At 39.7% G+C, this 14563-nt stretch overlaps 1 protein-coding gene across 1 annotated transcript in view; it reads right to left on the bottom strand.

Moving 5' to 3' along the window:
• ARID2 (AT-rich interaction domain 2) overlaps positions 1-14563 on the bottom strand; it is a 736417-nt gene that overhangs the window by 297601 nt on the left and 424253 nt on the right. Inside the window, exon 13 of the mRNA XM_029615213.1 lies at positions 8649-8783. Coding sequence (XP_029471073.1) covers positions 8649-8783 — 135 coding nt within the window. The remainder of the gene's footprint in view (positions 1-8648; positions 8784-14563) is intronic.

Raw genomic sequence — 14563 nt, 5'->3', positions numbered from 1 at the left:
GCACATTTTACATTCTGTATTGTGCGGGAATAACTAATAGGGCCATCAACGTGCATTTGCATGTTGCGGGAGCTATTAGTTTCGGGGGGAGTTGGACGCGCGTTTTCAACACGCTAGCTTTACCCCTTACAAGCTAGCGCGTCGAAAACATGCGTCCAAATGCGGGTTAACAGTGCGCTCCACTGGCGCGCACTGTACTGTATCGGCCTGTTAATACGTTTATTGACAAGTGGAATCCCAATCACATGGCTGATATTTCTTAGATAATGATTGTTTTAACTTTTTAAAGATAATCCCACGTTTTTTTTAAATGGGTGCTAGGGTGACTGAACTGGGGCTGTAATCATCAAAAAGACCCTGGAAAAGAAATTGCCCAAACCTGCTATTACATATTTATTTATTTATTTATTTATTTAATAATTTTTATATACCGACTTTTCATGCAAGCATATCAAATCGGTTTACAGTAGTTAGCAAATATTAATTTAAAAATATTTGCATTTCCAAAGAAGAAAGGAAGTAAATACATTGTTTCATAATATAAATAATTAACATAGCAAACTAAATAGTAGGCTAAATAATCAAAATTTTAACACTTAGGGGGTCATTTATCAAACTGCGATAAGGCGTTTTCGCACGTGTTAAGGGGTTAACGCATGAGATAGGCCCTTAACGCATGCGAAAATGTGTTTAACGCATGCGATAGCACCATATCGTATGGTGCGATGCAAATTCAGAAAATAGGAGGAGTTAGGGGCAGAGAGTGGGCTGGGTTAGCCTGTCTGCGAAGAGCTATCGTACAGCCGTAACGCCGATTTTAACTACACCTCTTTGGATTGCGTTAGGCTGTGCGATAAGGTTTCATCGTCCTTAGTGATGTCTCCTGTATGTCCTATTTCAGGTGAATTGACGGGTCCAGAGCAGAGAGAGAGAGAGAGAGAGAGAGAGAGACTGGCCATATCATGGCCCATAGGTAGGTATTTGTATCCCTATGGTAGGCCCACCTAGTAACTCGAGGTGGGGTTTAGATAAGAGTGTAGGGGGTTAGGGGCCACTTTGACATTGTACGTGACACCAACGAACAGAACAGTGGTCTCATGAAGATTTGATGACCTTCGGAGTGAGGAAACTCACTCCAAGATGAGATTTGGGCAAGATTCTCTCAACCTAGCTTGATGTTACCCAGGTAGAGAGTCCATCAAGCTAGGTTGAGAGAACCTTGCCCAAATCTCATCTTGGAGTGAGTTTCCTCACTCCGAAGGCCATCAAATCTTCACAAGAGACCACTGTTCTGTTCTTAGGTGTCACGTAGAATCCTACACTCTTACCTAAACCCCACCTCCAGTTACTAGGTGGGCCTACCAGAGGGATACACATACGTACCCTATGGGCCATGATATTATGGCCAGTGTCTGTCTGTCTGTCTCTTTCTCTCACCATTAACAATGGTCCCCCTGTGGTTGAATTCAGGAAATACAACAGGTCTGGCACTTATCGCAGAATCTGAAAATGGTATCGCAATTTGCACTAACTTAGCTCTTCGCACAGGTAATTAGCGCAAATTGCGATAAATGCTATATTAGCAAAATGGGCGTGTTTTATGCTATCGCATGAGGTACTTACCGCATTTTGATAAATCCAGGCCTTAGAGAGGTAGTATAGTAAGTTGGGGACATTTGTTTTCAGTTTTAATTGTATTTTTTTTGTGGAAATTTCAATGTTATAAAAAAAAAACAAACAGAATATGACTTTGTTATGACAAACAGGAGAAATAGTGTTGAAAATTAACTTCTCCACTGATTTGATGCTATAACATTGAAATTCCTAGGAAAAATAAAATAAAACCTGGAAACAAAAGCTCCTATACATAGGGAGTCTGTATCTACGCAATAATGGGATGTGAATCCGTGGCCCAAACTCCATATTGCAGCTTTGCACATTTTTTCTATTGAGGATGACTATCAAGCAGCCATCGCCTTGATATTATGCGTCTTCACATACCCTTCTAAGCTTAAACCAGCTTGGGCATAAGTGAAGAATATGCAATCCATTAACAATTAATGTCTTTGTTAACACTTCAATCCCAGGTTTTTTGGGACAAAAATAAAGCCTATGGTTTTCAGTATTCTCCACATAGAAGGTGACAGTTCTTTTGCAATCCAAATTGTGTGGGATTTTTTTCACCTTTATTGGAATTTTTATTATTTATTTATTTAATAATTTTTATATACCGACTTTTCATGCAAGCATATCAAATCGTTTTACAGTAGTTAAATATTCATTTAAAAATATTTGCATTTCCAAAGAAGAAAGGAAGTAAATAATTATTTATATTATGAAACAATGTAACATAGCAAACTAAATAGTAGGCTAAATAATCAAAATTTAAACACTTAGAGAGGTAGTATAGTAAGATTAGAGATAGTATAATCAAAAATAAAAATATACATTACCTTGGTATAAAATCAGAAGTGTGAGATAATTATGTTAACAGCTCTTGGAAGGCTTGTTTAAAAAGCCAAGTTTTAATCCCCTTTTTAAATAATTTGATGTCTGCTTCTAATCATAATTCCTGTGGAATAGAGTTCCATAGTAGGGGTCCAGTAATAGAGATAGCTCTTTCTCTTACATTATTTAGATGCGCAATTTTGGGGGAAGGAATTGGCAGCATCCCTGTTCTGGTTGATGTGGTGATTCTTGAGGGGGTGTGGAAGTGAAGTGAAGAGGTTAGCCATTCAATTTTTTCATTGTAGAGGGTTTTGTGAATTAGTGACAAGATTTTATGCTGGGCCCTGTATTTGACCGGCAGCCAATGAAGTTCTTTTAATATTGGGGTGATATGTTCAGATCTTCTAGTACCTGTCAAGAGTCTAGCTGCAGAATTCTGCAGAAGTTGCAATGGTCTTGTGATATTTGCGGGAAGGCCTAAGAATAGTGAGTTGCAGTAGTCTAATATTGATAAGACAAGTGCCTGTAAAACAGTTGTAAAGTCTTTTGGGAATAGGAAGGGTTTTAATCTTTTGAGTATGTTTAATTTGAAGTAACCATCGTTTATGATTTTTTTAATGCAGGATTTCATAGAGAATTCGCAATCTATAAGAATCCCTAGATCTCGTACTTCTAGGGAGATGGGATAGTTTTTGGCTGCTTCTTGAATTTCAAGCTCTTTTGTCTTGCTTAATTTAGGTGAGATGTATAGGATTTCAGTTTTTTTTTAGTATTTAGGGAAAGATTCATTTGGGTTAATACCTTTTCAATGGCGGATTGGCCTTAGGGAAAAAGCCAGGATGAGGACTGACTGTTAGGGTAGAAATCTGTCACAATCTTAAGCAAGGATTTAGGATGCTTGTATAGCACCACCCCTGCTGTGATGAAATTTAGTATAATGTGGATATGTCACAAGGACCTAGAGTTAACTAGCAACACAAGCTGAAGTGATTGCCAACAAAAATGTGACCAAGTCAGGTTCTTGAGCCCATAAACATTCAGATGCTCAAAAGTGGCTTTCATCAGCTAGTTAAGAACCATATTGAGGTTCCATGACATTATGTGTGGCTTGATGAGAGGCTTCAAAATAAAGCAAGCCCAGCATAAATCTCACAACTAAGGGTTGCATAAAAATTGATCTTAATTCTACATTATAGTAATAAGTGTCCACTGCACTGAGAAGTATTTAAAAGAGCTGATTTTGTGTCCAGATTCTTAGATAAGTTGTCAAATAACCAAGTAATTTTTGTGTGGGACAGGAAAAGGATCTAGGGACTTGCAACTCTTTTTCAATGAAGAGTGTTCTATAACACACGACAGTATGAAACAACATGCTACACCAGAAAATATTCTGCATGAAAAAAAGTGTCACTCCATCAAAGTGGTAGAGACAAAAAATGGTACTGGAATTCCAGAAAACATGGAACAAAGAGGATCCTTAGTAGCAAAGAAGAAAAAGGGAAAGCAGAGATCCACTAGGATCAGGAATGAAAATGGGCAGACTAGATGGGCCTAATGGTCTTTATTGGTTATCATAATCAATGAAAAAGGTAGGAACAGGGTTGGAAGATTGCAGTATTGCAAACAATCCACTCTTCGCTTCCTCATAAGCAGAGTCAAAGGAAGAGATAAGAACAAAAGAAAGAGTAGATAAAGGAAGCACTACCTGGTGATACTGCAGGCCACAAGATAGCTGGGTAGGAACAGGTAGGATATAATTCCCCAGAAATCAACTGGATCAGTGCCAGCAGGCTAGCGGTGCCAAGTATTGTCAGCAAGACCACAAGAACCTAGGCAACTGTTTCACTAATTTGGGTAGCTGTTTAAATTATTACAAAAGTTGGGTAAGATGTGTGGGGAGACTGGGTGTTAGATTAAGTATGGAGTCTTGTAACCTTATCTGCCCAGGATAGTGAGAACTAATGAGGACGAAAACAGGATAGAGAGAGCCAAGCTTCTATGGCCAGCAGCTGGGATATATCCTTGCAATGTGGACAGGAATAAATAGACAAACTAGATGGGCTAATTGGTCTTTTTCAGCCATCATTTACTATATTATGTCCACCACACTAGTATGCAAATTTCCTCAATTTACATTCATATGATCCTCTGGTGAAGCAAGATTTCTTACAGGCCAGAAGTACTTGACACATTTTATGGAGAGACCATAGAGCATATCACTTCCCTTCAACATCATAAGAATATAAGATGTACCATACTGAGTCAGACCAAAATTCTATAGAGCCCAGCATCTTGTCACTGACCGATTAATTTCCTGTTGCTCACTCCCAGGGATAACTAACTGGTGGCTTTCCCAAACCTACCTGGCTAATAATGCTTTATGAACTTTTCCTCCAAGAAATTTTTGAGGTCGCTTTTAAATCAGGCTCTACTACATGCCTTGACTATGTCCATCGGCAACAAATTCCACAGCTTGATTATGAGTTGAGTAAAACAAATACTTTCGCCAATTTCTTTTAAATTTGCTACTTGTAAGCTTTATAGAGTGTCCCCTAGTCTTAGTGCTATTTGAAAAGATAAATACCAGTTTCCTATCATATCCCATCTCAGTCAGCTTTTTTCCAAGATGAAGAGCACTGACCTGTTTAGCCTTTCTTCATTCTATTCTCTTTTATCATTTTTGTTGCCCTGCTCTGTACCTTTTTGCATTCCGCTCCATCTTTTTTGAACGAACAGTATGCAATACTCAAAGTCCAGTAGCACCATGGACCAATATAGAGATATGATGATATTCTCCTTTTTATTTTCCAGTCTAAATCATTTCTAATTTTCTATTTGCTTTTGTGACCAGCACTGCACACTGAGCTGAGGATTTCAACATATTGCCCACAAGGGCTTCAAGATCCTTTTCCTGGGTGGTGACTCAATACGGAACCCAGAACTGCGTATCTATATTTAGGATTCTTCCCCTAGATGCATCACTTTGCACTTGTCCAAATTAAATTTAATCTACCATTTAGATGCCCAGCCTCCTAGTCTTGCAAGGTCCTTCTGTAGTTCCTCACAATCTGCTTTTGTATTAACAATGCAAAATAATTTTATATCTGAAAATCTAATCACCTCACTTGTTGCTCCCTTTTCCAGATTATTTATGAATATGTTAACCAGCACTGGTCACCGTACAGATTACTGGGGCATTCCACCATCAACCTTTTACCACTGGGAAAACAAATCATTTGGTCCTACTTTCAGTTTCTTGTCTTTTAACCACTTATCAATCCACTATAAGACACCATCTCCTATATCTCATCACTTTTTAATTTCCTAAAGAGTCCCTCATGAAGGACTTTGCAAAATGCCTCCTAAAAATGTAAATACACTATATTAATACCTTGAAAAAATTTGGAGGATTGGTTAGGCAAGACTTCCTTTTTCAAAATCCATGTTGGCTCTTCCCCATTAGGCTATATCTACCCATATAGCCAGTGCCATTTTGCCTGGCACTCATGTCAAGCTCACTAGTCTGTAATTGCGCAGAACACCTCTGGTGTTACATTGGTTACTCTCCAGTCCTCAAGTACCATGGCTATTTTTAGTGACAGGTTACAGATTACATGTAACAGGTCCTCCATTTCATATTTGAGATCTTTGAGATCTCTGGGGTGGATACCATTTAGTTCTGGTGATTTTTTACTCTTTAGCTTGTCAATTTGCTCTGTTACATCTTCCATTTTCATAGTGATTTGCTTTAGCTCCTCTGGATCATCACAATCAAAGACATTTCCGATGTGGGTATCTCTCAAACATCCTCCTCTCCCTTTGGGGCAAGAGATTAGGGTGAATTAACATTCCTGGATACTGCATCATATGAACTAGAGTCCAATAGAAAAGAGTCCAATAGTTTCCTATGGTTAATCCAGAAAAATTGGACACCAAATGTCTCCTCCAAGAAGGTGCTATGATTTTCAAACCCCATAAATTTCTTCAGAATTTTACTAAGATTTTGGCCACCAGTGTTTTTTGAGCAAATATGTACAGGAGTCTCTTTCCCCAATATGGGGAGAAGACATCCACCATTAGTCTACTTTTTGACCTCCATCTGGAGCAGAATGCTGCCTTCTTCCTATTCTGATCTGTTGCAAACAGTTTTCAAGTGTCCCCCTCCACATCCCTGAAGAAACATGCTGTTTGCTACATTCTTACTCAGAGACTACTCATGAGCATGCAGCTGTGACCCAGCTTGCCTGGCACAGTATTTTCCATATGGCCAGATAAGTTGTCCCTTTCAGAGAGCCCAATTCAATGTCACAGTCTGGAAGCTTCTGAAAACAGATGGTGAGATCCAGTCCTTACTTGCCTATTATAGCAGAAAATTACTACTGCAATTAACTCCAGAAAGTGGAAACTTTTCTCCTGGAGGGACTAGAGAGCCTGTGTGTGCATCTATAGTAAGGACAATTAAATGAAGTTGAATTTGGAAAGGCATGCCCTTAGTCAAATCGGAATGGGAAAGCCACCAAGACAAAGTTTGAGCTTCTCTAGGACTGCCCTGAAGTCCTCGAGTTCCTTGATTCTACTGAGACTTTAAGGTACATTGGGAGCTCAATTCATAAATGTGCCTTTGGTATGACATGGAATGTTGAGGCTATAAAGTCGAACATTTTCAATATTGTCCAGGCTGACATCTCCTAATTTTGCATCACTTCCTCCACTGTGGACATTGTATCCGAGTTCCTTCTGTCAAGCAGGAAAGCCATGGCTTGAGATATATCTAGTAGAGCCCCCTATAAATTTCAACTGAGGTAATGAACTTAGATTAGATCTGGGACATTAATGATAAATTCTTGTAACCCCAGCGCCCAGATGGTTTTTTTTTTACATAGATTTGCCTGCTTCTGTCTGAGAAGTGCCCTTGAATAGCCATCCATCCAAGTAAGGAAAAACATGGATCTCAGTATACCTAAGAATGCTGCAACTATTGCTAAATATTTTGTGACTTCTACATTGCTGATAGGACAAAAGGCAGAAAAATGATACTAGACGTGGGTTTCCCTACAACAAACTATTAATACTTCCTGTGACTTGGATGTGTCTCTATCTGACTGTAGAATGTGGTGATGCTTCTGGGACTTTGCTCAACACTTTTCCCTCTCTCTCTACACCAGAACATTCAGAAATGGTGGACTCAATGATAGAATTTGACAAACAAAGCACATTTTATGCTGAGAAGTGTTTTACCAACCCTTTGAAGAAACCTCTCGTATGCATCCAATCACCACTTCATAACCGTTGAGTAATTTAAGATTTTTAATGCAAAAAGAAAGGTTAAAAATAAGTAAAAGGATAGTTTAAACTGTATGAGTTTAAGGGTAGTTGGGATTATTTTCCCTTTGCATTTACTAAGTCTGATCCAATGACCACTGAACATGATGATATCACCCCCATGTGAGACTGGCAAATACACTTGTCTTCAGAGAAATTAACTAAATTAAGAAAATCAGAGCCAACAGAGTTCATTCGATGAATCACTTCAAATGTATGGTACCTAGAAAACGTTTTTTAAAAAGCATTAACTTTCAACAGGAAAGTATGTGAAGCTGACATTTCCAAACACAGATCTCCATTCATATATTAACAGAGTTGGTGGAAATATCTGAGGGACCACAGCACCTAAAAATCAGCACCTGGTATCTGCCTGGGATTGAAAGAAGCCTCTGTGGCCTAGGATTCGGAAGAGCTGCAGCCACAGTGCAGCTACAGTGAACTGGGATTGCTCCCTGCCCCTTGGCTGCACAGAAGAAAAGAGGCTAGAGGGTCAGAGAGGGAAGAAGAGGAAGGACAGATGTTGGAGAAAGAAGAAACTGAAGGGAAAGGGATGGGGAGAGAAATTGGAAGGAATGGGAAGGAGATAGGTCTGAGCAGAGGAGGAAGCAGCCAAAAAGACAAAAATAAGGCAAAAAAACCCAAACAAACCAAAAACTAGCCAAAAATAGCTTAAACCCCCCCTCCCCCCCCAAAACAAAAACCCCTAAGAATAAAAGATTTTCTCTCTGGCTCTTCAAAATTTTAGTTGGTGTCCATGTATTCTAAATATTTTTCCCTTCAATTTAACAGTATGTGTATTACAAAAAAGCAGAAAAATATCAATGATTTCTTTTCCAGGTTTTCCAATAATATTTATAAACAGACTATCAACCTACCTAAGACATTTATAAAATCCAGTTGATGTTAGGATTCCACCTCGAGCTAATTTACTGCAAGTTGAAAGGTACTCAGAGTAAATTTCTGCTCGAGAGACTGAACAATCTAGGTTTACCTCAAAATGTGCATTCAACCTGAAAAGGAAAGAGGAAAAAAAAGTGAAATTATTTGAATCTTAAATAAAAAGTTAAAAATAAAACACTTTTTGAGAGGACAGTTTTTTTCCTGCTCCTTTGGGCTTCCAGCTCAGAACTAGAGCTGGGATCTAGTACCATAAGCCTTCATTTGCAACTACTCAGGGATCTTTTTTTCTCCTATTTTATATCTCCTTTCAATTTACTCAGTCCAGCTATTGCAGTAACAGCCCTTGGCCAGAGGCCATTCCCAAGGCTTTTTCTGGAAATCTGCATCATGGACCCTAAATCCAGACACCCTGTCAAACTCCCTGTCCCCCACACCCATTCTCACACACCAGGGGCTATGTACACTGCCTCTGCAGGAAAGAATACACTATTCAATAAATAAAGCAAGTTTGCTTACCGTAAACTGTTTTCTGTAGATAGCAGGATGAATTAGCCAATAAATATGGGTGACATCCGGCAGCACCAGACAGACTTGTCTCTCCCAGCTGTACAGCTTTTAGCTGTACTGAGCATGTGAAGGAGTTCCCATGGAGGCACTGCCTCTTGAGCCTCCTCAGTCAGTAACAGAGCTAAATTTAACTACTATGTAGTTGACTCTCCAGGGAGTGGGCAGGTATTATATGGTTAAACATGATTTTTCTGTTGATAAGCAGGCCGAATTAGCCATTACATAAGGGGAGTTCCAAACTAACGGTTGCAGCAGAGCAATTACTTGTAAGCAACCCAGACTTCACCATGGAGAGTGGACTATAGGAAGAACAGATTGCACAAAAATGTTTGTTCAAAACTGTCAGTCTTTGGGATGGTATCAAGACAATAATGGGATAACAAAATGTGGACTGATGACCACGTCATAATTTTGCAGGTTCTTGTTAAGAGATGAGCAATAGAGGAAGCCATAGCTCGCATCCGATGAGCTTTGACTGAATATGTAAGTTGAAATCGCACTAGGACACAGCAGTGATGTATGCATTCAGCTATGGAAAAAGTTTGTTTGGCAACCTCTACTCCAAGTCAGTTAGGATCATATGAGAAGAAAAGCTGATTAGCCTGATGATTAGATTGAGTATGTCATTTGTAATATGCCAAGGCCCTTTTACAATCCAGAGTATGGAGGGCTTTTTCTCTTTCATGCACATGCGGCCTTGGGAAGAAAGTTGAAAGTATCACAGATTGATTAATATGGAAGGCTGTGACTATTTTCAGTAGAAACTTTGGGTAAATATAAAGAACCATCTTGTTGTGATAGAACTGCAGATATGGTGAGTAGTGGATAAGGGCCTGGAGTTCACCAACTCTTCTTTAAAGTTGTTAACTTGGAAAGTACTTTTCTAACGTTGCCAACTTTAAAGAAGCTGACTGCAATGGCTTGAAAGGAGGCTGATTCAATAGAGAGGGTACAACACTAATGTCCCACAGAACAGGTAGTTTCTGTAATGAGGATCTGACATTCCAGAGTCCTCTTATAAAACGATATGAGCGGATGCATGGAGATTGGTTTGTTTTCCAATAAACTATGGTAAACTGCAATGGTGCTCAGATATATTCTCACTGAGGCAGTGGTGAGGCCTGAATTAGATAGGAAAAGCAAGTATAGCAAAAGTTGCAGGGGCTCACATGAGAAGGGATCAGAATCATCTTGTTGGCACCATATGGAAAATCTTTTTCATTTGAAGATAGTTTTTCCTGGTTAAAGGCTTCCTAGGGGAAATCTATATGGCTTCGATCACTAATGGCAAATAAGACTGGCAAAAATTGAGTGTTCAGTATCCATGCTGTGAGGTTGAGGGCTGTAAGATTGGGATGAAAGAGCATCCTGTCAACTTGAAAAAGCAAGTTCTGACACAGAGGTATGGTAAGATTGCTGGAAAGCTTGATGAGATACACATACCAAAATTGTCTGGGACATGCAGGCACTATTAGGAACAGGCAGGCTCAATCTTGAAGAGCTTTCTGTATTATCTTTACAATGAGTGGTATCGGTGGAAAAGTGTACATGAGGCTTTATCCCCAATCAAGGAGGAAAAAAAAAAGCATCTTATGCTAGTCAGATTGCTTGGAAAAATAGAGTAAAATTGATTTAGTTTTGCATCTTGCTGTGAGGCAAAGAGGTCCCCTGTCGGTAGACCCAGAAGTTGAACAGTTTGTTCACTGACTGATGAGAAGCTGAAGGATCTGAATATATATACCATGGAAAACAGGAGGTGAAATGGAGATATGATACATGAGGTTGAAACAATTTACTGTGCTGATCCGCTAGAATTTTGTAAACACCTGATAGATATGCTCCATGCAGAGATGCCTGGTGATGCTCTGTCCAGTTCCAGATTTTCAGCTCTGCCTGGTACAGAAGCTATGACCCTGTTCCTCCTCCATTGTTGACATATACAAGATGGCAACTTGATTCTCTGTTTGAATCAAGATGCTCTTTTGTGGCAAAGTAACGTGACAAGGTGATGGCTAAAACTAGAAGAATGCTGGGCTGCATAGAGAGAAATAACCAGTAAGAAAAAGAAGGTGATAATTTCCTTGTACAGGTCCTCCGCTGAGGCATCATCTGAAGAACTGTGTTCCGTTCTAGAGATCGTATCTCAAAAATGACAGAGACAGGACGGAGGTGGTCCAGAGAAGGGTGACCAAAATGGTGTGGGGTCTGTTATCGGAAGACTTATGAGGAGAAGCTGATGGATCTGAATATATATACCATGGAAAACAGGAGGTGAAGGGGAGATATGATACAGACCTTCACACATACCTGAAAGGTTTAAATGATGCATATTCCTTGAACTTTTTCCATTGGAAAGCAAACAGTAGAACTAGGAGTCACAATATGAAACTTCAGGGGGGAAGATTCAGAACTAATGTCAGGAAATATTTCTTCACAGAGAGGATGGTGAATGCCTGGAATGCCCTTCCAGAAGAGGTGATGAAGACAAAACCAGTAAACAAAATCAAAGAGGCATGGGATAAACACTGTGTGTCCCTAAAGGCTAGAGTTGGAAATTAAGAAAATTGTGTATGGGGGTAACCAGCATGGAGTGGCAGCTATTACCTCTAACAGAAGGCATAGGGATTACTACCCTTAATCAAGTAGCTTACATAATTTGATGTAACTGCAGAGGATCCTTTGGTATTTCAGTGGACTCCTCATTTGATATTAAGAGTAGTGGCTCACTTAGGCAGGACACCAATGATGAAGAGGGGAAAGAAGAACATTCCTCTGGTTGCGGTTTCAGAGGAGTGGCTTGGTCTATTGTCTCTGAATAAGTAGACTCAGCTGCAACAGAATGTGTTGATGAAGATCATCTAAAATGAGGTTCTGATCATGAACACCCCCCTACCAGGTGAGTGTGGGACTCCAGCTAAGGAATCGCTGAAGCAATAGTTGATTAGAGGGTTAGAGTACTCCATCTGTCTCTTTTGTAAAGGAGCTATTTGGACAAGTTCCTAGAAGAAAAGTCAATTACCATTATTAAGGTAGAGTTGCAGAAATCCACTGCTTATTCTTGGGATAAGCAGCTTGGAATTATCTACCCCTTGGGATCCTGCCAGATACTTGTGACCTGGATTAGTCACTGTTGGAAAAGGGTTACTGGGCTGGATGGACCTTTGTTCTGACCCAGTATGGCAAATTTTATGTTCCTATGAGGTGAAGAAATTTCTCACTAACCCTGCAACATGGTCATAGGTCTGCTGCGTCCTTTGGACTGGGGTTAGCAGAGAAACACCTTCTTCTGAAACTAGAACAGGTTTTTGCAGTATGATGGACAGTGGCACTATCAAACAGATAGGGTCCAATGTTTGTAATTAAAGACCTTCTGCTATCAACCTTGGGGGTGTTAACCATCTCACCAATAAAGGAGGTAAGGGTACTCTTACTCCTTATCCTGCAAATCTTGGATGGCTAGTAAATTTTTGTGTAGGCAACCATCTCGGGTCACAGGAAGGTAATGCAGAATCTCTGGACGATGTCAAGGATCGTGAGTTTATTTTAGGTTGTATGCTCAAGGAAAGTCCAGGGACATCACAGAGTGATGTATGAGTCAAATACATTGTGGCCTGCATCGAGTACATCAGGACATAATATGGAGAACACATTACTGCATCAAAAAGTCAAGATGCATCAAGTATGTCGGCATGACTTGAATCGTTGCATAGTGCATCATAGGTTGTGTGCTGATGTAGCCTTGCATCAGGGTGTCATGCATTGCGAGTCTGGTATATCAATGCATCACATTTTGAGTGTGCAGAGGCTTCGACATATCGTGCATCGACACAGCATAGGTGTGTATGGCTGCATCAGTCTTTTGGCGCTTTGATGCATCGTGGTGAGATGAGGCTTACACCGGTGGTCCCGAAGAGGGACAGCCCGATGATTTCATCACCGACGCATATTGTGAGGATTGCCTATGCGTGTTTGATTTAGATAGGGCCAGTTCAAAGGAGTGATGTCTTTTCTGAGTTGGCGTCTGGGCAGCTGAACTCAACCCCAAGGCTGTAGACCTCACAGATGAGGGAGTTTTGGAATGGCTCCAACTGAACTGCTTTTCCAGAGAGGCATACAATGCTGCACTGCAGGAGGAAGATCTACTGCCGTTCCTGAGAGATTTTCATAGCTCTTCCATGTGCAAGGCCCCGAAAATGCTGTGAAAACAGAGACATGCATCTACAGGCTTCACATTTTTAGATCGTAGTCTGGTCGCAGTCAGCAATAGCATAACTCATGCCAATTGGTGAGGGACATGACTTTTCCACATGGGTAGTTTTTGAACCCACTCACCATTGTAGACTTTTTCTTATGGCCCTGACACCCTCTGATTTTTTTTTTATAGTATTTAAAGGTGTTGTCTGTGTGGCAGCAGAAGCAGGAAGGCAAGGCAGAATAAGATTCTTGGAGGCAAATTGCAAATCTGAAGTAAAAAATAGAGGAGCGATGAAATATAAATCCGTGTTTCAGCTCAGGAAAAAAATGACTGAAAAGGTTTAGGAGGCACCATCCACATGAAAACTCCTGCACATGCTCAAAAGAGTTAAAAGTTCTATAGCTTGAACAGAAAAGTCTGTTTCGGTGCTGCTGAAAGATATTACCCATATGTAATGGCAATTCAGTTTGCATATTGATAGAGAATAGAAAGATGAACTTTGATAAAAAGCATATAATCTTTGATAGATGGGATATAAATATTTAAAATAAATAAAAAGTAATAAAGCCAGGATTTTATTAGCCATCTTGTATGTTGGCAAATGTTTGTTTTATCATAAAATAATTTTTACTACTCAAACCAACTATATTGATAAATCTAGAACAAGTGAGGACAAATCCTGCATAGGAATAGATATGGAGTGCTTATCAACTTTGACCATACTGAAAATTACCTTATCGGATCAAAGTCATGCTCAGTTCAGTAGATACCAGTCCTTTTCACCTTCCCCTTCAATTTAACCCTGATGGATCCCCAGGCACACAAGTTATTGCACATATAGGAGGACAAATTTAATCAGTATATCAGTGGGATATTTTGCACTATACATATACAGTGGAACATTGTTATAATGATTTAGCTTCAATGGTGAATATTTCTTTAATAGCCAATGTGTAAAAATGAGAACATTTGGTTGCCCATGTCCAGTTGATTTGTGCAAATTTGTCTTTTTTTCCTTTGACAAAGTAAACCGTATAACTCCTGGAAGATAATAGATGCCTAAACTATTATGCTGAGATCCCTGGCTCCTGCTCTTTATCTGAATGGTTTTTCTTTGTTTCCAATGGT

The sequence above is a fragment of the Rhinatrema bivittatum genome, chromosome 9, assembly GCF_901001135.1.
Source record: "Rhinatrema bivittatum chromosome 9, aRhiBiv1.1, whole genome shotgun sequence".
NCBI classification, from domain to species: Eukaryota; Metazoa; Chordata; class Amphibia; order Gymnophiona; family Rhinatrematidae; genus Rhinatrema; species Rhinatrema bivittatum.
The sequence above is the reverse complement of the archived record's forward strand: the minus strand, read 5'-3'. Positions and strand labels throughout refer to the sequence as shown.